The sequence below is a fragment of the Moschus berezovskii genome, chromosome 8 (genome assembly GCF_049115385.1).
Source record: "Moschus berezovskii isolate FMDL1 chromosome 8, NW_MosBer_1.0, whole genome shotgun sequence".
In the NCBI taxonomy this organism is placed as follows: Eukaryota; Metazoa; Chordata; class Mammalia; order Artiodactyla; family Moschidae; genus Moschus; species Moschus berezovskii.
This window is the reverse complement of record NC_142467.1, coordinates 73,509,847-73,532,013: the sequence shown is the minus strand read 5'-3', so window position 1 is coordinate 73,532,013 and position 22,167 is coordinate 73,509,847. Positions and strand designations below refer to the sequence as shown.

The window sequence follows — 22,167 nt, the reverse complement described above, 5'->3', positions numbered from 1 at the left end:
CTCTTCTCTTAAAGGGAACAGGCCCGAGTACCTGCTGAGAACGACAACTTCAGATGTGCCAGCGAGCCCTGGAGGACAGGTGGCTATGGGTGCACCATGTTCTCCTGGTCTAGTTTGGGGCCTCTTCTCAGTCCCTCTCCAGTTCAAGCCTGGAACAGGAGGAACGACAGTCCCCTTGGGATAGTGGAGGGCACCCATGGGATGCAAGAGGCCCTGGGGAATGATGGGGCCTCTGCCAGAACCGCCAGGTTTGGAGGCAGCAGGCAGAGGCGAGCTCTGCAGGGGCCTCCCTGGAGCATGGTGTTTAGCACCAGCCAGTCTCAGGATGGTGTGCCCAGACTTCAGGCCTGGCTGCTGGTCTGGCTCGTGGCTCAGGGGCAGTGCAACTCTGGTCAGATCTCCTAAACTTTCGTCTATGAGACCAAGCGCAGACCACCCACAGGGCTACTGTGTGAGACAGTGGGAGGGATGACTGGTGTACTCCGGGTGCCCTCCCTCCTATTCCACCTCTCATCCCTCACATCTCTACTCCAGGCCTGGGACAGGCTGCCATGTGGCTTGTTGCTCCTTCCTTCCCCTGAGCCCTGCCCCTCCTCCCAGACTCCCTCCTTCCGCTTACCCTGCTCATGGCTCCCAGGGGCTGTTTCTACAACACAGATCTGAACATTCTGTGCCTGGCTCTCCCCACCATGCCCTCAGGAAGCAGTCCCAGCTCCTCATCCTGGCACTTCCAGGCACCCTGGCATTTCCAGGACTCGGGGGGGGGGGCTGCCTTCTGCAGCCCCCTTTCTTTGCCTGCAGCATACGATGGCAGCAGCCCCTCTGGACCCTCATTTGTGTGTACCATTTTCCACGTTACACCCCTGAGGATGCCCCTCCAACTCTTCTCTGACTGCCAAGCCAAGCCAGACCAGGTACCCCCAACTTCTGTGGGTCCTGGGCCCAGCACGTGAGATTCCCCTTTGCCTCCTCCTGCTGACCGTGAGTCCTCCCTGTCCCCATCACGGGTCCAGCAGGATGGTCAGAATTTAATCTGGAGAATTCAATCTCCACCCTGCTACAGGCCTTAGACCCCACCTTTCTTGATGCACAGGGGGAAGCACACACCAGACACAGCTGGAGACAGATTTATTGTAGCACTGGACGTGAGCAGGGGCCGGTGTGGCCAGCACCAGTGTGCGAAGGTGGTGGAGGGAGTATGGGGAGGTGAAGGGGGTGGGGCCTGGGGGACCCCAGGCTAGGGCCAGGAGTCGGGGTCAGGGCAACTTTTGCTAGCCCTACCCAGAAATCTGGGGCGATGGTTCCAGAATGAGCAAACCCCTCAGGTTGGGTAGGCTGGGGTGGGCAGCAGTGGGTGGGAGGGGCTCACACGTGGGAGAAGGCGTGGCTCTTGCAAAGGGGCTTGTCCTTCTTGGAGTAGAAAGTCTTTCCTTCCAGGTTGATCTGACATATCTGGGAACAGCCAAGGTGCAGTTATGAGGGGTGGGGGTAGCAGGAGAGGGCCCTTCCCAACCTCTTAGGAATCCCAGAGGCAGGGGTGGGACGGAGGTGGGTGAAGAACACAGGGCTCTGGGGACAGGGCTTGAGTCAAAGAGGGAAACTCACTGCGCACACGAAGCACGTATCATGCCAGCTGAAGCCCAGCGCCTCCAGGAAGCGGTCCCCAGCGTCGATCTTGAAGTCACAGCCTCGGCATTTTGTGCCAAACATCTTCTCATAGTCTGGAGAGAGACAGAGAAGAAAAGTGGCGGGGGAAGTTGGGTTCTCCCCTGCCCACACCCCATCCCCTCACCCAGCACTGTCTTCTCACCTGTCCCAGCTCATACCTCGCTCGCAGTAGGGGGCCCCTTCCTCCATGTAGAAGGCCCTGTTCCGAATGGGTGTCTTGCAGGCCGCACAGGTGAAGCAATGCACATGCCAGGTCATCTTCAGGGCGTGCATGATCTCCTAAGAGGAAGCAACAGTCACTTGGCAGCTTGGCACCCTCCTCTCCAGAGCCCAGGACATAGGCAGGCTGGCTGGGGCCCTCTTTCTTTCCAGATAAATGTTTTATCTGCACACCCACTGCTCCCACTTTCTCTCTCCAACCCCAAAGCATCCCTGTGAATGTCCACTGTGCTGTGCTGTGCTTAGTCAATCAGTCATGTCCGACTCTTTGCGACCCCATGGACTGTAGCCTGCCAGGCTCCTCTGTCCATGGGATTCTCCAGGCAAGAACACTGGAGTGGGTTGCCATGCCCTCCTCCAGGGGATCTTCCCAACCCAGGGATCGAACCTAGGTCTCCCTCATTGCAGGCGGATTCTTTACCATCTGAGGCACCAGGGAAGCCCATGAGTACTGGAGTGGGCAGCCTATCTCTTCTCCAGGTGATCTCCCCAACCCAGGAATCGAACTGGGATCTCTTGCATTGCAGGAAGATTCTTTGCCAGCTGAGCTACCAGGGAAGCCTGATGGCTATTCACTATGCTACATCTGAAGTTCTGCTCCCAATCTCCACACGCTCAGCCTTGCACATTCCCACAGCATCTGTCTCAGTGGATGGTGACTCCATCTGCACAGGCCAAATTCCTTGCTTTGTCTCTTATTTCGGGTCCACTCTGAAATCCAGCCGGGTTCTCCTTCAAGATGCATCCAGATACTGGCCACTTCTCACAGCCTCCCTGATGTGGAATGTTGAGCCTTGCGCACCTCTGACCTGAATGAGTGCACAAAACTGGCTTCTGTGCTCCTTCCTCTGCCCGACAGCCTGATATCAACCTGTGCTTGGCCAGCTTCTCCTCTGCTTGAATCCCTGCCTAGTCCACATTGAACTGCTGCTGCTGCTAAGTTGCTTCAGTCGTGTCCGACTCTGTGCGACCCCATAGACGGCAGCCCACCAGGATCCTTTGTCCCTGGGATTCTCCAGGCAAGAATACTGGAATGGGCTGCCATTTCTTTCCCCAATGCATGCATGCATGCTAAGTTGCTTCAGTCGTGTCTGACTCTGTGCGACCCCATAGATGGCAGCCCACCAGGCTCCTCTGTCCCTGGGATTCTCCAGGCAAAAACACTGGAGTGGGTTGCCATTTCCTTCCCCAATGAATGCACGCATGCTAAGTTGCTTCAGTCGTGTCTGACTCTGTGCGACCCCACAGACGGCAGCCCACCAGGCTCCCCCGTCCCTGGGATTCTCCAGGGAAGAACACTGGAGTGGGTTGCCATTTCCTTCCCCAATGCATGAAAGTGAAAAGTGAAAGTGAAGTCGCTCAGTCATGTCCGACTCTTAGAGACTCCATGGACTGCAGCCTACCAGGCTCCTCCACCCATGGGATTTTCCAGGCAAGAGCTCTGAGCAAAGGGCAAAGCCCAGGGAAAGGCCCAGAAGACAGCAAGACTGGCTTCCAGCCCTCTGCTCTCCCCACATGGCCTCTTATCCATGGTTGATGCAACGGGCACACCATCTTAGGGCTTCCCACCAGCTACCCCCTCTACCTGGACTGCTTGGCCCAGATATCTGCTAGGCTCAGCCCTCACCCTCTTCAAGATTTTGCCCAAAGGTCACCTTCTCCTTGAGGCCCACGCTGACACGATCAGCTCATATGCCAACTCCCCTTCCCAAAGCCATGCTTCCAATAGCTTGAAACCTGCACTTTCTTCCTGTACTAACATGTGTGTGTGTGTTAGCCAATCAGTTGTGTCTGACTCTTTGCAACCCCATGGACTGTGTAGCCTGCCAGGCTACTCTGTCCATGGAATTCTCCAGGCAAGGATACTGGAGTGGGTTGACATTCCCCTCTCCAGGTGATCTCCCTGACCCGTGTGAACCTGGGTCTCTGCATTGCAGACGGATTCTTTACCATCTGAGCCTTTAGGGAAGCACCCCATACTAGCATACCACCAGGTAATTTACCTCTTGTGACTCTTGCTTATTGTCTGCTCTCCACCGCCTTCTTCCTGATCTAGTATGAGGTCCCGGAGGGCATGAACTATTAACGTTTCTGTTGCTGGTATATCCCAACAGTGCCTGGCCCATGGGTAGGCATCACGAGTGCTTGTGAGCTAAGTTAACCTGCTCTACTGAAGGCCTGATAGAGCAGAGGCCACAGGTGGGCTGAGCTCTCCCTGGGGCCAACCAGGTGAGCAGCACTCACGCCTGGAACAGGCAGAAGGCAGTGTGGAGCCCCAAGGGATGTCAGATTGTGGGTTCAGCCAGATCTTAGCTGGGTGGCTTGCCCAACAGCTTCACCTCCTCATGACACTTGGCTCCTTCACTGTTGAACTGGGAGCCTGATCCCAGCTTTGCCAGGTAGCCATAAGGATGCGCCCACATCTGAGGCCAGGGGTACCAGACCTGGTGCCTGCCGAGGCCAGATGGCATACACGGTGGGGCAAGGCGGAGACTGTGTCATGGGAGGGCACGTGTTCCGTGTGCAGGGGTGGTGCTGACCGCTTCATTCAGGAATGCCTACAAGGCTCAGGTTGAAATCCAGGTGTTAAAGTCAAATCCAGTTTTTCAATATTACTTTAAAAGTGAAACGGAGGCTTCGCTCATGGTCTGGTTAGGAGCCTGCCTGCCGATGCAGAAGACACGAGTTCGATCCCTGGTCCAGGAAGATCCCATATGCCGAGGACAACCAAGACTGTGCGCCACAACTACTGAGCCCTCAAGCTGCAACCACTGAGGCCTGCATGCCCTAGAGCCCGTGTGCCACCACAGAAGAGCCGCAACAAGAAGCCTGCGCACCACAGCTCGAGAGCAGCCCCCACTCCCTGCAGCTAAAGAAAGCCCGTGCACAGCAGTGAAGGCCCAGAGCAGCCAAAAATAAATAAACAAACAAGTCTTGAAAAAAAGACTTCCCTGGTGGTCCAGTGGTTAAGAATCCACCTGCCAATGCAGGAGACACAGGTTCAATCCCTGGTCAGGGAAAATCCCACATGCTGCAGAGGTAGCCAGACCCATATGCCGCCAGCTACTGAGACTGTGCCCCAGAGCCCAAGCTCTGAAGCAAGAGAAGCCATCACAGTGAGAGGCCCGTGCACCACAAGGAATAGCCCCTGCTTATAGCAGCTAGAGAAGGCTCTCGTGCAGCAATGAAGACCCAGCACAGCCAAAAATAAATAAATAAATAAATTTTAAATAGAAACTATTAAAAAAATTATAATAAGCCAAGAAACAGTGTGGACAAAGAAAGACATAAGTATGGGGAGCACCTAGCTCTCAGCTGGCTTGTCTGTGCCCACGACAGAAACTGCCAAGGGAATTCCCTGGGGGTCCAGTTGTCAGGATTCACCGCTCTCACTGCTGAAGGTGCAGGTTCAATCAGTGGTTGGGGAACTAAAATCCCACAAGGCATGTGGCACAGTCCCCCCAAAAATGCCATTTCTCACATATACCTCACAACCTGCCTGGCCAGGAAGGTACTGCCACTCCCATTTCAGCAAGGTCCAGAGAAAGTGATCTGTCCCAGATCACACAGTCAATAGATGACGGAAATGTGTTTCGAGCCCAAGTCTGGCTCCCTCCAAAGTTGGCTCTTCCCACTGCCTGGTGTTGCCTCTTTACAAGGAGAAGACAAAGGGCTGGGGGAACTTGGCTGTGGGCCAACAGGACAGGGTCTCGGCAGGAGCACGGGGAGCCCAGAGCTGGGCCCAGTGGGCATGTGGACAGGGAGGCAGGCCTCTGAGCCAGTTCTCCGTATCTACCTTATACCCAAAGCTTCCTACATCTGTCTGCCCCTGCCGTCCCATCACGCTAACCCAGGCCTAGCGGTTCCGTTCCCCTCCTCGAGTTGTCTCCCAATGGCAAGCCACTCCAGTACTCTTGCCTAGAAAATCCCATGGATGGAGGAGACTGGTAGGCTGCAGTCCGTGGGGCTGCTAAGGGTCGGAGACGACTGAGCAACTTCACTTTCACACATTGGAGAAGGAAATGGTAACCCACTCCAATGTTCTTGCCTGGAGAATCCCAGGGACAGGGGAGCCTGGTGAGCTTCTGCCTATGGGGTCACACAGAGTTGGACACGACTGAAGTGACTTAGCAGCAGCAGCAGCCCCAGGGGAAGCGCAATGAGGCACATCTGACCTCAGCAGTCCCCAGCTCCGGAACCCCTAACATGGCTCCTGCCCTCAATTCCACCTTGTTTCACACCCTCCCCGGGTGTTGCCTTGTCACACAAGCTGTTCCCTCTTGTGTGGAGCATTCTCTCCTGACCCTTGTCCAAGCTAATTCCTACTGATGATTAAGTTCAGCTTAGAGGCCACTTCCATTCACTCCTTCAAGTGTTAGGTGACCACTTTCTATACACGTGTTAGTGTGTTAGTCGCTCAGTCATGTCCGACTCTTTGTGACCCCATGGACTGTAGCCTGCCAGGCTCCTCTGTCCACAGACTTCTCCAGGCAAGAATATCGGAGTGGGTTGTCATGGCCTCCTTCAGGGGATCGTCCTGACCCAGGGATCAAACCCAGGTCTCACACAATGCAGGCAGACTCTTTACCAACTGAGCCACCAGGGAAGCCCTTCCCATATATGAGGTACAGCATTACACATGAGCAAAAGAGCCCTGGTCCCAGCCCATGAATTTCACACTGGAGAAGGGATGGGACAAAAGGACTGGAGGGTAGCAAGCAAACAGTGGGGAGCCTGGCCAGGTGGGAGGGTGGGTATCAGGGAAAGTGTCCCTGAGGAAGTGTTCTTTGAATCCCAGATGAGAAGGAATGAAGTAAAGAGAGTGCTGAAGGGTATTTCTAGCAGAGTACAGTCCATGCAAAGGCCCACAGTGAAGGAAACATTGCATTGGAAGATGGAGCTGCCTGTGTCGCTGAAGCACCAGAGTGACGGGGGCTGGTGGTGAGTGGTTGGGCTTGACAACAGTCTTTCAGAGGGTCCCAGACTAGGACGCGTCCCTTCTAATGTGTCCATCCCATTCCCCAGAGTTCCCCTCCAAGTCTGCTGATTCAACCAGATGGTCCTGTGTTTCCCCATGCTCTGAGCGCTAAGAGCCTGAAGCCCATGGTAAACTGGGACAGTCAGGTTCCTGCCCATCCCCCCGCACACACCCCATACCTACCCCACTGGCGGGTGTGGTCTGTCAGCCCCTGCAGCCCCTGCAAGAGGGGAAGCTCAGTACCCCTGGGCCACATGTGGAACCACTGGGCTGGGGCAGGAGCAGGGCTTGCCACCTTATTCTGGGCATACTCTAGGACCCAGGAACTAGTCACGCTCTGTGAGGCTTGCCTCTGTATCTGCAGCCTGGGCAATAACTTTGTCCACCCAGAACTGGGGCAAGGCAGGACGAGACTGTGATGTAATGTAGGCAGGGCTGTCAGTGAACAGAACATAAGGGCCTTGATCTGTGGGAAGCAAATCCAGATGGCAGCTTAAGAAAGGTCCTGGGGGGACTTCCCTGGTGGTCCAGTGGTTAAGGGTCTGTTTGTCAATGCAGGGGCCACTGGTTCAACCCCTGGTCAGGGAAGATCCCACGTGCCATGGGCCAACTAAGCCCATGTGTCACAACTAGTGAGTCCGTGCTCCGCAACAAGAGAAGCCACCTCAATGAGAAGCTCATACACCACAACTAGAGAGTAGCCCCCGCTTGCTGCAAATAGAGAAAAGCCTGCACAGCAATGAAGACCTAGTGCAGCCAGAAATAAATAAATAAAATTAAAAAAAGAAAGGTCCTGGGTTCCAGCCAGTTTTGATAGAACAGTCCAACACGATATCGATTAGGCTGGTGGGGAAATGACTGTAATCTTGGGCAAAAAAATCAAACTGACTTCAGGGTATAATTGTGAAGCTGGAAGCCCACACAGAAAATGACCCACAACACAAAACTGTGATAATATCCTTTTTCCCCTTCTAGTCTACTGATGGAATCCTCACTTTTTGCTGGGCACATAGCTGTACCAAACAGATTGTATTTCCCAGCCTCCCTTGCAGCTCAGTAATGTCATGTGACTGAGTTCTGGGCTATGGGATGGAAGCAGAAGGATTGGATGGCACCCAAAGCTCAATCCAAAAGGAAATCAGTCCTGAATATTCATTGGAAGGATTGATGCTGAAGCTGAAACTCCAATACTTTGGCCACCTGATATGAAGAACTCACTCATTTGAAAAGACCCTGATCTGGGAAAGACTGAAGGCAGGAGGAGAAGGGGATGACAGAGGATGAGATGGTTGGATGGCATCACCGACTCGATGGACATGGGTTTGAGCAAGCGTGCTGTAGTCTATGGGGTCACAAAGAGTTGGACACGACTGAGTGACTGAACTGAACTTATCTTCTAAAGATGGCTCCTAAGAACCTTTCACTCCTTCCTTTTCCAATTTCTTGCTGAGAAAAGAAGCAAAGTGAAAGGCAAAGGAGAAAAATATACCCAACTGAATGCAGAGTTCCAAAGAATAACAGGAAGAGATAAGAAAGCTTTCTTAAGTGAACAATGCAAAGAAATAGAGGAAAACAATAGAATGGGAAAGACTAGAAATCTCTTCAAGAAAATTAAGAGATACCAAGGGAATATTTCATGTGAAGATGGGCTCAACAAAGGACAGAAACGGCAAGGACCTAACAGAAGCAGAAGAGATTAAGAAGAGATGGCAACAATACACAAACTGTACAAAAAAGGTTTTAATGACTCGGATAACCATGATGGTGTGGTCACTTACTTAGAGCCAGACATCCTGGAGTACAGTCAAGTAGGCCTTAGGAAGCATTACTATGAACAAAGCTAATGGAGGTGATGGAATTCCAGCTGAGCTATTTCAAATCCTAAAAGATGATGCTATTAAAGTGCTGCACTCAGTATGCCAGCAAATTTGGAAAATGCAGCAGTGACCAGAGGACTGGAAAAGGTTAGTTTTCATTCTAATCTCAAAGAAAGGTAATGCCAAAGAATGCTCAAACTACCACATAATTGTGCTCATTTCACATGCTAGCAAGGTAATGCTCAAAATCCTTCAAGCTAGGCTTCAACAGTATGTGAACCAAGAACTTCCAGATGTACAAGGTGAATTAGAAATGTAGAGGAACCAGTGATCAAACTGCCAACATCTGTTGGATCATAGAAAAAGCAAGAAAATCCCAGAAAAACATCTACTTCTGCTTCACTGACTATGCTAAAGCCTTTGACTGTGTGAATCACAACAAACTGTGGAAAATTCTTAAAGAGATGGGAATACCAGACCACCCGACCTGCCTACTGAGAAAGCTGTATGCACGTCAAGAAGCAACAATTAGAACCATACATGGAATAATGGACTGGCTCAAAATTGGGAAAGGAGAATGTTAAGGTTGTATATTGTCATCCTGCTTATTTAACTTATATGCAGAGTACATGATGCAAAATATCGTGCTGGATAAATCACAAGCTGAAATCAAGCTTGCTGGGAGAAATATCAACAATCTTAGGTATACAGATGATACCATCCTAATGGCAGAAAGCAAGGAGGAATTAAAGAGCCTCTTGATGAAGGAGAAAGAGGAAAATGAAAAAGCTGGCTTAAAATTCAACATTCAAAAAACTAAGATCATGGCATGCCGTTCCATTATTTCATAGCAAATAGACTGGGAAAAAATGGAAACAGTGACAGACTTTATTTTCTTGGGTTCCAGAATCACTGTGGACAGTGACTATAGTCAGGTGCTTGTTAAAAGACAGATGCTTGTTCCTTGGTAGAAAAGCTATGATGAACCTGCTGCTGCTGCTAAGTCGCTTCAGTTGTGTCCAACTATGTGCGACCCCATAGACAGCAGCCCACCAGGTTCAGCATATTAAAAAGCAGAGACATCACTTTCCCGACAAAGGTCTGTATAATCAAAGCTATAGTTTTCCAGTAGTCATGTTCAGGTGTAAGAGTTAGACCATAAAGAAGGCTGAACACTAAAGTACAGATGCTTTTGAACTGTGGTGCTGGAGAAGATTCTTGAGAGTCCCTTGGACAGCAAGGAGATCAAACCAGTCAATCCTAAAGGAAATCAACCTTGAATATTCATTGGAAGGATTGATGCTAAGGTTGAAGGTCCAATACTCTGGCCACCTGATATGAAGAGCTGACTCATTGGAAAAGACCTCGAAGCTCAAAAGATTGAAGGCAGGAGGAGAAGCAGACGACAGAGGATGAGATGGTTGGATGGCATTACCTACTTAATGGACATGAGTTTGAGCAAACTCTGGGAGATAGTGAAGGACAGGAAAACCTGGTGTGAGTCCATGGGGTCGTAAAGAGTTTGACACCACTGAGCAACTTAACAGGAAGCCAACTGGAGCATGGAAATTTTGCCTGAAGCTCAAGAGGTATCTTGGACTATGAGTGGTAAGTAAGTCAATGCTAAGATGTCGGAGAAACAAGATACAGGAGCCTGGATCTGCCTACATGTCCCAAACTGCCCACCTCTAGACTTCCTTAGGTGAGAAACAGTTGTCATTATTTTTTCTGTCACTTGTGGTCAAGGCAATTATCACGAATATGACCATTACTACGGAGCTCTCTGGGCTTCCCAGGTGGTGCTAGTAGTAAAGAACTCTCCTGTCAATGCAGGAGATGTAAGAGGCTCAGGTTCAATCCCTGGGTTGGGAAAATCCCCTGGAGGAGGGCATGGCAACCCACTTCAATATTCTTGCCTGGAGTCTCCACGGACAGAGGAGCCTGGTGGGCTAGAGCCCATAGGGTCACAGAGTCAGACATGACTGAAGCGACTTAGCACACACCCATGCACAAAGCTCTCTGGCCACATCCGGAAGCTCTGCCCATGGACCCAAAAACAGGGAGACGCATGAGTGCTGGAAGTCCGCAGCGCCTGGTGCTGCTCTGGTTTGGCCCTCATGCTCTGCAGCCTTGGGCAGTTTCTGCCTCTCTCTGCACTTTAGTTTCCACACAGGCACAGCTGAACCCCCCTCAACTTGTCACCCTGCCTGTTATGCTCCTCTTTCCTTAGGCTGCTCACCCTCAACACTCTTGGAGTCCCCTTCCTCTGTGTGAGTTCCTGGGGGCAGGGCCAGGCCTGTGTCTTCACAGGGTATTCCCAATGTGGGGCACACTGTCCACAGTGAATGGGAGACGGTAGACAGGGCATCAGTCAGCCCATAACATGTGCTGACCCAAGTCCCGAGCCCAGCTCCAGGTGGCAGCTAGGCTGCCCTGCAGGAGAACAGGCCAGGCTCTGCTGCATATTTAGACTCAGTACGAAGAACAGAATTTTTTTCTAAGAATAGGTTTTTAATATAGATATTATTTATTTGGCTGCATGGGGTGTTAGTTGTGGCATAGGGGATCTAGTTCCCTGACCAGGAATCGAACCCAGGCCTCCGGCATTGGCAGCACAGAATCTTAGCCACTGGACCACCAGGGAATTACCAAGAATAGGATTTTGAATCGCAAGGTTTTGAACCTATATTTCTGCCTTTGCAAATCAATAGTTCTGTGTCCTTCAAGCCTATCTTTAGAGACTCCATTTTTCATTCGCATTCGCAGTCAGGGCAGCAGACTGCGTTAGCCTCTCAAAAGCCAGTCACAACCCCCTTTTGCCTTCCTCTCTCACAGAGGACAGCAGCTAAAATACTGGATTTGCCAGCTTCCCCTCCCTGGCCCGGGTGTTCATACGATAACAACTCCACAAACTGAGATAAAGATGCAAGTTCCTGGTTTTTCTTCCAGAGTCAAAAGGCAAAACCTCATTAAAAGAAGGTGCCTGTCCCTTCCCTCTTCTTTCCGCCTGCAACAAGAATGTGAGCCTGGGGCTTGAGCAGTCATCTGGCAACCATGATACAATAAACTTGAGGACAAAGGCCTACAGGCTAAGGACTTCAGAACTAAAACACAGGAAAAGCCGAAAGCCATCCAGGAGCTGTTTTTCCACCCCTGGAATTCTTGCGATTGAAGTAAGCATTACCCCTTCTGTTTCAGTCTCTATACTGGAGTTTTTTCTATTACTGAAGCTGAATGCAATCCTAACACAGTAGCCATCTCTTGTTTTGGCCTGACTAGCACTTACCTCCTCCCTCTCTTGGGGTAATGTCACCCTGGTTTTATTTTCAAGGAACCAGTCCTATGGTTCAGGCAAGGCCACCAGATCCCATTCCAGAGGTGGGTGTCACCCAGGCCTGGCCAACTAGAGTCACAGGGCTTGGTTCAGAGATTGGCATGCGAAGCAAGCCAGGCAAACGAGCATCAGCTGGGACTCGATGCATCAGCTGGCTCAGAGGTGCTTTCTTTCTGCAGTGCTAACCTGGGGAGATGTAACCGTGGAGCCACTCATGTAGTAGCATCTTTGCCGCTTTCGAGGGAAAAGCATGCTGGGAACAAAGCCAACACAGATGAAACCAGAGGCAAGCGGTAGAAAGACTCCTGACGACCTCAGGATCTGCATTCAACTGGGCCAGAAGTTAGCATCCCGCAGCCTTTCTGATTATTGGCGCCAATTTTCTCCTGCTTGAGCCCTTCAGAGTTAGGATTTAGGTCACTGGTTAAGACAATCCTGGCTAATGTAAAGTGAGGTCGATATAGTAACCTGATTGTGAGGCTGGTAAGGTTCCAACGGGGTCCTGCAGGGAGAGCCCCCCCAGCCCAGGAGCTGCTCAACACTCCTCAATGCCGAAGAGTCAAGCTTGCCTTCCCAGTCCCCCACCAGCCACCAGCCCCACTCACGCCAGTGATCTTCTTCTTGCACTTGGCACAACTGGGTGCATAGCGCACATCGTAGCAGGGTGGGCAGAAGATGGCCCCCTTCTCCTCGAAGAAGCCACCCTCTTCCAGAACCTTCCCACACTGGCTGCATACAAACTCCTCAGGGTGGTATGCGTGGCCCAGCGCCACCAGGTAGCGGCCCCTGCAGGGGAAGGCAAGGGCAATGAGCAGGAGTGGCTGCAAATGAAGTCGGGGTTCCTGGCCAGCACCCCACAGGGTTTACCCCACACCTATTATGAAACCTTGAAGGGAACGTTCATTCTCTTCATCTCCAAATAGGGAAGCTGCTGCTGCTGCTGCTAAGTCGCTTCAGTCGTGTCCAACTCTATGCAACCTCATATACAGAATCCGTCCCTGGGATTCTCCAGGCAAGAATACTGGAGTGGGTTGCCATTTCCTTCTCCAATGCATGAAAGTGAAAAGTGAAAGTGAAGTCGCTCAGTCGTGTCCGACTCTTTGCGACCCCATGGACTGTAGCCCACCAGACTCCTCCGTCCATGGGATTTTCCAGGCAAGAGTACTGGAATGGGGTGCCATTGCCTTCTCCAAAAAGGGAAGAGACAGGTTTGAAAGGTGACTTGTCTAAGATCAAACAGCAAGACAAAACTATTGTGGGACTTCCCTGGTAGTGCAATGGTTAACAATTTGCCTCCCAAGGCAGGGGACAAGGGTTCAATCCCTAGTTGGGGAACTAACATCCCACAAGCCTCAGGGCAACTGAGCCTGTGTGCCACAACAGAGAGCCCGTGCACTGCGACTAAGATTCCATGTGCTGCAACTAAGATCAGATGCAGCCAAATATTTTAAAAGCTGCACTGTTTTGATGACAGGAGGTGAGGAAGAAGGGTAGTGTCAGAAAAGGGAGGACGGTGACACTGGGTGAGGACTGCTGACTTGAGCCTAATAAGTTGAACCCAAGGGGTTGGTGTCCTGGGGGACAGGAGGCCTGGAGTACCTGTGAGCCCTGAAGACCAGTGGGCACTTGAGCTGAGCCTGGTGCCCACTCTGATCCACTGGCCTGTTCCATCTAGGCTGGAGAGGGACCCGGCCATCCCAGATAAATGGGGATGTCTAAACGAGGGGCTGCTTTCCAGAACTTAAGAGCTGACAGGAGTTGAGAGCAGGGCAGAGCTTCTGATGAGAACTAGGAAGACTCTGGGGCCTGACACAGATCTGATTCTGGGGGGCTGTGGGACTCTGCTGGGCACTGGGGAGCAGTGCAGAGAGGCTGGGAGCAGGGAGGCCTTTCCTGGCCCAGAGAGCAACGAGTCTAGGGCTGCAGCTTGGCTGTGTCGTTGGCACCCCCTCCAATTCAGCAGGGCAATTGTTGGAGAGAGACCGAGCAGGGGGCAGCTGAGATGAGTAGGGAGACAGATGGGAGAAGCGGCGGTCAGAAAGACACCAGGGCTGGAGTTCCGGTTCAGGGAAAGACCAGGGTAGGAAGGAACAGGGTCACCCACCGGATGACCTTGTGGCACTGGTGGCACACGGGGGTCTTGCCGTTGCTGCCAGCGCCCCCGCCATGGCCCCCTCCAGCGGCGGCCTGCACAATGGAGGTGCGGTTCTGCATAGGCGTGGGTGTGGCTGGCTGGGTGTGCCGGGTCAGCACCGTGCTGGTCTTGTCCGGGGCATAGCGCTCAGCAAATGCAGGGTCCACAGCCCAGGGTGGGCGGCTCGTGGGACTGGGGGTGGTAGGGCCTGCCAAGGCCAGAAAAAGTGGTTCCATGGGGGTGCCCAGGGACACCACAGGACAGTGGGGAGAGCCCGGGGCAGCTTGGAGGGGCCCGCCCCCCATGCCTCTGGAGGTTATCCACCGTTCCCCAAGCCCAAGCCCACGCTCTCTCACCAGGCCAGGGTTCCTGGGGTGTAGCTGAGGCTGGGGTTGGGGCTTCCGTCCTGGGCACCTGGCTGTAAGATCTGTCATTCAAGCCCTGCACGGCCGAGGCTCCTGGCATGGCCCCACCCCCCAACCTTGGTCCTGCTGGCCCCATGAGAGATGCCTGGGTGTATGAGAGCAGAGGACTCCAGGTCCCCCAAGGGCAGGGATGGGTAGGGCAATTCCTCCTGGCCAGGTTCCAGCTGGCTGGTCTGTTGCACAGGGCTGGGAGGTGAAGCAGGGCTCTCGCTTCTGGGGCCGCTTGTGAGGGTCCTTCTGATGGCAGGGCCCCCTTTTGCTGGGTACCCCCACCCACTGAGACCCAGACTGGCAGGGCCCACACTACAGCTGAACCATCTAACACCCCCAACCCCAAATGCAAACCAAGTCCACAAAGATAGAGAACAGAGGCAGAGAAAGCAGGGCCGAGAATGTTTATTTTCATGCCCAAGAAGCCAGCACAGACCTGGCAGACAGCAGTACCATAGGGCAAAGAGTGAAGGCAGCAGTGTCAGATGGAGCCGGGCCCTGTGCCAGGAGGGCAGCTGGGGCCAGGCCAGCAGGAGGCTCAGTCCAGGGGCAGAGAAGGGATGGGTGAGGTAGGCAGAAGCTGGAGCTGCCAAGGGGAGGTGCTCTGGGGCGGAGGAACAGCAAGAAAGAGGCAGAGAGGGCAGTCGGCCGGCGAGGACCCAGCTACGACTGCACGTTGAGCACGTGGGCAGAGCGCTGGTGGTGCCAGTCCCGGAGGCGGGTGTAGCGTGGGCTCTGCAGCTCCAGGACATACTTTTCCCTGAGGGGTAGAGAGAGAAGGAGGAGGAAGTGGAAGGAAGGAGAGATGGCAGGGAGGCAGGGAGGGAGGGCCGGAGGAAGGAAGGAGAACGGATAAGCCTGGCTAGGGGTGGCCAGGAGCAGACAGGGCTGGAATGGGAGAGGCCGGAAATGAGAAAGAGGGGCTGGAGCTTGTCCTGTTACCTTGATTTCTTCAGGTGCTCCTCATCCGGGTCTTGCACTGAGAGGGCAGAGGCAGGCATTGACCAAGAGCAGACAGAAGGCCACCCCAGCCCTGAGCCCTGGTAGAGGGTCACAGGGTGCCAGGGCAGGCTCCGGCTAAGCCCGGGTCCAGGCTGGGGACCAGGAGGAGAGTCCGCCCTTCCCTGGGCTGGCACTTACTGAACTCGGTGCCCGTGAGGTGGGCGAGGATGCGGAAGGAACGGGACTGGCCTGTCCCAGGCCTCGGCCGCCAGTCCTCCGTGTCCTCCATCAGCCGCTGCTTGCTGGCATCTGGGACCAGCGGTCGGAGCGGCTGTCTGTGGGGAGGGTGTGGCTCAGAACCTCATGCTGGGGTGGGCAGCAGGGGCGGCCCCTCCCCGGGCTTGATACAGGTGGGCTAGAGTCATGGAAGAGGGCGGGGCAAGGCCAGGCCCCCCGTGGTGAGGGCTGGGGCAGGGCAGTGAGAGGGGAGGAGGGCAACCACGGTGAAAGGAGGGCAGCCAGGGTGGGGAGGGGCCTCCACCCAGAGTGCCAAAAGGAAGGAAGAGAGGGATAGGCAGAGGGGGCTCACTGACTTGTCAGGGGTCTGCACCTGTGAAGGAAATAAGACAGATGGACAGATAAAGGTACAAAGAGATCGACAAGGGGAGGAAGAAAGATGGCAAGGGGTCAGAATAGCCAGGGGGAAGGCTGCACTGAGTGTCTGGGCTCAGTCGGCCAACATCAAATCCCAACCCCAGGCTACCACCGAGAAGGGGGGCGGCGCGCTGCCTTGCTCAGAGCCCCCAGTTGGGCCAGCCCAAGGCAGGAGCCACACCCTAGGTGGAGCCCTGTGCCTGCAGTACCCGCCCCAGCCACCAGGGGTCGCTGTCGCACGGTTCCGGCCAGGCTGGGGCGCAGCACAGACAAGAGCAGCAGCGGGCAGCCGGTGGGCGTGCGGTGATGGAGACATGGCGTGGACGGTGGGACAGACATACCCATTCTGCTGCGGGGCGCTGTCTGCGGGCGGGTTCGCCCCGAAGGGTCGGGCCGTCTTGTTGAGGGAGGCGCTGGGTGCAAAGGTGTACCGCGGGGGGTCCGCGGCGGGGGCCAGGGCCTGGGCAGAGACAGAGCGGAGGGCGGGCAGGGCGGGAGGAGGCGGGGATTGTGGCCAGAGTGGGGCGTCCCCTGGCACGGAGAGGCCAGCGGTGCTCCAGCCCTACCCCCACACATCTGGCCTGAGGCTCCGGGGAGGGGGCGACTCAGGTTTCAAGGGGCCCATTTGGGAGCAATGATCTCAGCCCACGCAGTCCGAGGGCGGGTGGGCTAGTGCAGCTTGCAGCACAGGCCGGCGGGAGAGAGAGAAGGAGGCAGGCAGACAGACGGATGGACGGACGGACCGACAGGCAGACATGCATGGTGCTCTGACCGTGCGGCAGTCCCTGGCCCAACTTCCAGTTCCCAGACTCCCCAGCTCTGGCCTCCACCCTCTACTCCCGGCCTGGGATGGGGGGGTACCAAGGCTACACCAGGGAGGGCAGGTGAGCCTGGATGTCCAGTCCCACCCCGCCTGCTGCCCACACAGCCCAAGCCCATCCCCTACCTTCTGCGTTTTGCTCTGAGCAGGCTGAGCCCTAGAAGAGAAGGGGAAGCGGTGACGATGGGCCACGCCCAAGGGCACGCCCACCTGCCAGGGCTGCTCAGCTCAGGCTTACCTGCTGAGGCTGAGGCTAAGGCGCTCCCCACAGGCACGGATCTTGTTCTGGGCTTCGATATGTGTGAGGCCCCCCGCGTTCTCGCCATCAATACTCAGCACCCAGTCACCCACGGCCACGCCGGCCTGTGCAGCTTTACCTCCAGGGGTGAGCTATGGAGAGATGGAGGGTTATGAAGGGCCAAGACTCTGCAGACCAAACTCAGGCAAACAGCAGCCAACCCTGTCCTTCCTCAGCTGCCCCGCTCACAGAACCCAGGGGTCTCTTCATTCAATGTGTTTCTGGACTACTGTTGGATACTAAAGCCATCTGGGAGGGGGTGGGGCTCCCTTGAGCTTCACCATCATCTCAAACTCTTCATTCACCTACAGGGACCCTCCTCATGGTTCAGAAGCTGCTGACATCAACACGCAGCCACCTTCAGGCTAAAACCCAAGTGTCTCAGCTCCAACCAAAGCTTTTGAGGTCCCTGTTGGCCTCTTACCCAGGCCATTCCACCACCAGACCTGCCCTCTGGCTTGTGCGTGTGGGCATGGAGTGTGCAAGTGTGCATGTATATTTGTGGCATCTGCATGAGCTGAAACCATGAAGATGACTTCTGGGAAGTGGTGGGCTTTGGCGAAAACAGAATGGAATGGGCTGCCTAGGGTGTGAGAGAATCCAATTACTTATGAAGACCTCAAGTACTGAAAGAATTGTTCTCAAGGTTAGGAAGCACCAGTTGTACGGCCCAGGGTGGGTTATTTCCCTGGGTCTTGATACAGGTGACCCTGAAGAACCCAACTGGGCCCTCCCAGCCCTCTAGCCTAGTGGCAGCAACACAGGCGGAAGTAGCACTGCTGTTCATCAGTCTAAGCCCACAGGTCTGCCTGGCCATCTGGCAACGGGCTTGGCCTTGAGCCGGCTTGTGGGGAAGTACTGGGAGTAAAATCACACTTCACGAGTTGGGGAGGTTTGTGGAGTACAGGCTACCTGTGACCCCATAAGGGTCCTCAGGTGGGCCGATACTCAGAAGGAGTTCAGGCTGGGAGAGGAGGTAAGAGGTACCAGAGAGTTGGCAGAGGGGTCAGACCCAGAAACTTATGGCACTAGAGCAGGAAGGGAGAGCTCATGCTTCAGAAGTTAGAAGGGTAAGACGCTGGGTGGCCCTTTCTTTACTTGCTAAGTACTAATAGCAGTTTACATTTATCGAGTACCTAGTATTACCACATACTGAATCCTCCAAAAACCCTGTGGAGGAGAGTCTGGGAATTTACTTATTTTATACATGGGAAAACAGAGAGGTTAAGTAACTTGCCTCTAGTTGCCTAGCTAGCAACTCAAGAGGCAGGGCCAGGACCCTGACTCTTAGGCTCCACCCTATTAGGCCACCTCTGTTGAGAAAAGTAAAGTGAAAGTATTAGTCCCTCAGTTGTGTCTGACTCTTTGTTAACCCATGAAATTCTGCAGGCAACAATACTGGAGTGGGTTGCCACTTCCTTCTCCAGGGGGTCTTCCCAACCCAGGGATCGAACCCAGGTCTCCTACATTGCAGGCGGATTCTTTACCACCTGAGCCACCAGGGAATTGTTGAGAGCTGGGGTTCAGAGGTCAGCCCTCTGAATGGAAAGATTCTCTGACCCTCAAGGTGGGTTTGGGGCTTGGATCCCTTATCTTACCTCTAGTTCAATCCAAGCCCTTATAATGGGCATGGGGAAGTGATGCCCTTGAGGGGAAGTGACTTACTCAAGGTCACAGTGAGTCAGTAGAAGGGAAACCTGGTCTGGCCACTCCCTTCCCACACAGGCTGGCTCCCAGGAAGTGTGGGCTAAGCCCATGGAGGTGGGAGTCTCCGGTTGAGCTGGAGCTGTTGGCTCCCAGAGAGGGGATGAGGAACTGGCAACTACTTCCTTCTCTGGGATGAGGAGGACAGGAGGGACAGAGCAGTGGTCAGAGGTGGAGACAGAAGCAGAAGAGACCTGGGGATGGGGGTGGGGTGTGCCTGGAGAGAAAAGCAAGGAGGCCCAAGGGACCAAGGAGAGGAAAAGCCAGGGGGTTGGACACTACTCAGAGTAGGGGGTGAGTCAGCCTGAGGGCTCCACTGAACAGCCCAACCCCCAAGTCCCAGACGTTACCTCATCTCCCAGGCCTGGGCCTACAGCCAGCCCTAGCCCCTCCCTCTCCTCCTCCATGCTAGGGTCAGGAGAGAGGGAGGGGGCCCAGCCCAGATCAGAAAAGACCACCCTCACTCCCACCCACCAGGGACTAGGTCCAACTCCAGGGCTGGGCTCAGCCAGTGGCCCCACCCACATGCTGGGGCTGCTGACCACAGAGCCCGAGCTCAGAGTGCCCCCAACAGGCCACATCTGAAAGTCCTTCCCTTAGGCTGCTTTGTTGCCCATCCCCACCAATGAAGAAACTGAGGCTCAGACGTCAGCCAAGCTCCCAGCCACACTGACCAGCACTTTCCCAGCAAGCGGAGTATAGGATGAGTTCCCAAGGCTGGCAAGGCTTGAGTATTATGTACAGGCTGGGTGTATGTGGTAGGGAGACCAGTGCCCTTAGCTACCTTGCTGGAAGAGCAGCTTCCAGGAAACCCCGCGGAAGGGTCCCTGGGAACAGTGACTGCCTGCAGGTCCTGGCCAACCCCATAAGTAATTGGATTCTCTCACACCCTAGGCAGCCCATTCCATTATGTTTTCGCCAACCCCAACTACAAGAGACTCTACCTTGGGGCCCCCTCAAGCTGGGCTCTCTAGACCCCTCCAGGCTGTGCCTGCCCTGGGCTTCATGCCAATAGCTGCCTGCCGACCATGAGCCTGGGTGGGCCTCTCTGGACAAGCGGATATAGGGACAGGAAGTCCCCGCCCCCTCCTGACCCCCACACTACAGTCAAAAGACACCAACCCAAGGGCTGGCCTGACCCTCTCAGGGCAGGCACTTTGTTCTCTGTGTCCCACAACTGATCCCACAGTCGGAGCCACAGCCTGGTGATTGGCTGAGGGGCCCACTGATGGGGTTCAGGGTTCCAGGCCTAGGCCAGCCTTCTTGAGCTCTGCAGACTCCAGGCACCAGTTGGCTATCCCAGCATGGGGCTGCATTCTTGGGCTTATAAGGCAATCCCCCTGCCACAGGGAGGAGCCAGCCTCCAGCTCCACCCCCACCAGGACAGGCTCTCAGGAGTTGAAGTCAGAGCCCTAGAGACCCAAAGACCACTGCATCCTGAATGAGGCCAGTGAATGGGATAAAAGTCCTCACCTGGGCTGGGGAGAAGCACCTTATCCACCCACAAAAACTGCAGGCCATCCCTGTGTTTGAAGCCCCATGCCTGCTTTGCTATGGAACTGATGAAAAGAGTTCTTTCAATGAGTCTTGAGTTATCTCATCTGAATAAACAGGGTGGTAGTTGCTATTCCTTAGGTGGTAATGAGGATGAAGTGAGCTCCTGCAGTCAGAGTGCCCTCCCAGGGGCCTAGCACCAAACATTGCTCCTCAAGCAGTTTATAGACACTTCTTGGAGACCGCAGGCTCACCTCCTGAGTCTAGAAGGTGCAGTGTAGTGCTGTGGAAATCTGAGGGCTCCTTTCCCAGTATCTACCGAGTTGGGAGTCCTTGTGGCAGGTGCCCACAGCTCTGGACCTGGACCCCTCCTGGTCTATGACCTCGGCTCATTCCTGCTTAGACTCCTCCTGCCACCCACTGGAGATCTGAGCACCCAGAGACCCCCAGGGGAACCCTTCCCTCAACCTAGGCTCACCCGGGAGATGGAGAGGGGTACATTGAAGTCCTTGCCCCCCTGCAGCCGGAAGCCCCAAGGTGCTGGCCCCTCCAGCACCACCTTGAAGGAATCCATAGTGCTGCTCCTGAGAGGAGAGAAAAGGTGAGTGATGCACGGTGGGTGCACAGGCAGGCCCCACTCTGGACACCAGCCTTGGACTAGCGCCAGGCAAGCACTGGCAGACGCTGAGAACACCCAGGGGGAGGGTAGGCGGGCACCCTGTTACGTCGGGCTGGGCTGCTAGCTGGCAGACTCACTTTGGAAAGACAGGGGCAACCCTGTCTTTCCCCAAGGACTGGGGCGGGGGGGAGGGTGAAGGGAGCCCGCATCCAGTCTTAAGGCTCTTCTCACCCAGGAGTGGACCGCAGGACTACTTTGGCATGACCTCCTTCCCAGCCAGTCTTGAGCCTTGGTCTGGACAGCAATGCCAGTCCAGGGCCGGCGCTCCTCTCCCCCGCCCCCAGGCCCCCACAGGCAGGCCTCGGCTGGAGCCTGCTCGGACTATATAAGGCGTGTAAACTGACACTGTGCGGAGAGAACACGGGGGCTTGGGCCGCGAGGGGGAGGGGTGGGGAGGGGTGCGGAGGGAGGCGGCTGGAGCGAATACTAGCCATTCCAGGCCCAGTCGAAGCTACTGAGAGCCAGGGCAGGACCCCTGGGAGCGCTGGGTTCTGGGCGGGGGCGCGGCCCCTGGGGGAAATGGTGGGGGCTGGGACTCCAAAGCATGGCCAGGAAGCGGATTTATCCTGCAGCCCAGTGGTGCCTCCCACACAGGACTGCTACCATCCCAACGTGACTCAGTTTCCCCCTGGGCCCCAAGCACTGGCCGAGTCCCAGGCGCAGGAAGCGGCGCCGGCGCCAATCAGCCCCGCCGCAGCCGGCTTCGCCGCAGGAAGGCGGGGGCGGGGTAGGGGCGACGGCCCACCGGAGGAAGTGCAGAGTTGGCTACGACGCCCAGCCCCCTCTGTAGTCCCCATTAGGCCTCTGCCCCCCGCCTGATCGGGCCCGAGACGCCCCCCCGCTGTCGCAAGTACCTTCTGGGCCCCGCCGGGGCGCTGCTCCGCGGCGGGCTCCAAAGCGCCGCGCTGGGATCCGCCGCCCGAGTTCTGACCCCGCCTCCGCGGCTGCCAGCCGCTTTGAGCCCGCGTAGGGGGGCGGAGCCAGATGCCCCGCCCCCTCCAAAAGTCGCG

The 22,167-nt window shown here is 55.1% G+C and overlaps 1 protein-coding gene across 4 annotated transcripts; it reads right to left on the bottom strand.

The window, feature by feature from the left end:
* Nucleotides 1-1,111: 1,111 nt before the first annotated feature.
* Nucleotides 1,112-22,167, bottom strand: PDLIM7 (PDZ and LIM domain 7). Of its 4 annotated transcripts, XR_016038054.1 has the most exons (14): nucleotides 22,012-22,167; nucleotides 20,957-21,062; nucleotides 17,221-17,372; nucleotides 17,109-17,139; nucleotides 16,504-16,622; nucleotides 15,707-15,843; nucleotides 15,509-15,545; nucleotides 14,507-14,568; nucleotides 14,121-14,358; nucleotides 12,622-12,802; nucleotides 12,203-12,269; nucleotides 1,827-1,947; nucleotides 1,606-1,721; nucleotides 1,337-1,452 (listed from the first exon to the last, which is right to left on the bottom strand). XR_016038054.1 is itself a non-coding variant. In XM_055429669.2 (13 exons), exons 2-13 carry the CDS (start codon nucleotides 21,050-21,052, stop codon nucleotides 1,366-1,368), a joined length of 1,377 nt encoding a protein of 458 aa, XP_055285644.1. In that variant the 5' UTR covers nucleotides 21,053-21,062; nucleotides 22,012-22,166; the 3' UTR covers nucleotides 1,112-1,365. The 4 variants fall into 4 exon arrangements, 3 of the variants coding, with proteins under 3 accessions (XP_055285644.1, XP_055285645.1, XP_088694875.1); XM_055429669.2 differs by lacking the exon at nucleotides 12,203-12,269 and having other exon boundaries at nucleotides 1,112-1,452; nucleotides 22,012-22,166; XM_055429670.2 differs by lacking the exons at nucleotides 12,203-12,269; nucleotides 16,504-16,622 and adding an exon at nucleotides 16,102-16,118 and having other exon boundaries at nucleotides 1,112-1,452; nucleotides 22,012-22,166.

Excerpts from the sequence above, each read along its gene's own strand:
- PDLIM7 (XM_055429669.2), bottom strand. The coding sequence starts at position 21,052 with ATGGATTCCTTCAAGGTGGTGCTGGAGGGGCCAGCACCTTGGGGCTTC. Across the intron at positions 15,546-15,706 it reads CCTCACGGGCACCGAGTTCA|TGCAAGACCCGGATGAGGAG; the intron begins GTAAGTGCCAGC and ends CTGCCCTCTCAG. Across the intron at positions 12,803-14,120 it reads CAGTGCCACAAGGTCATCCG|GGGCCGCTACCTGGTGGCGC; the intron begins GTGGGTGACCCT and ends CTTCCCCTGCAG.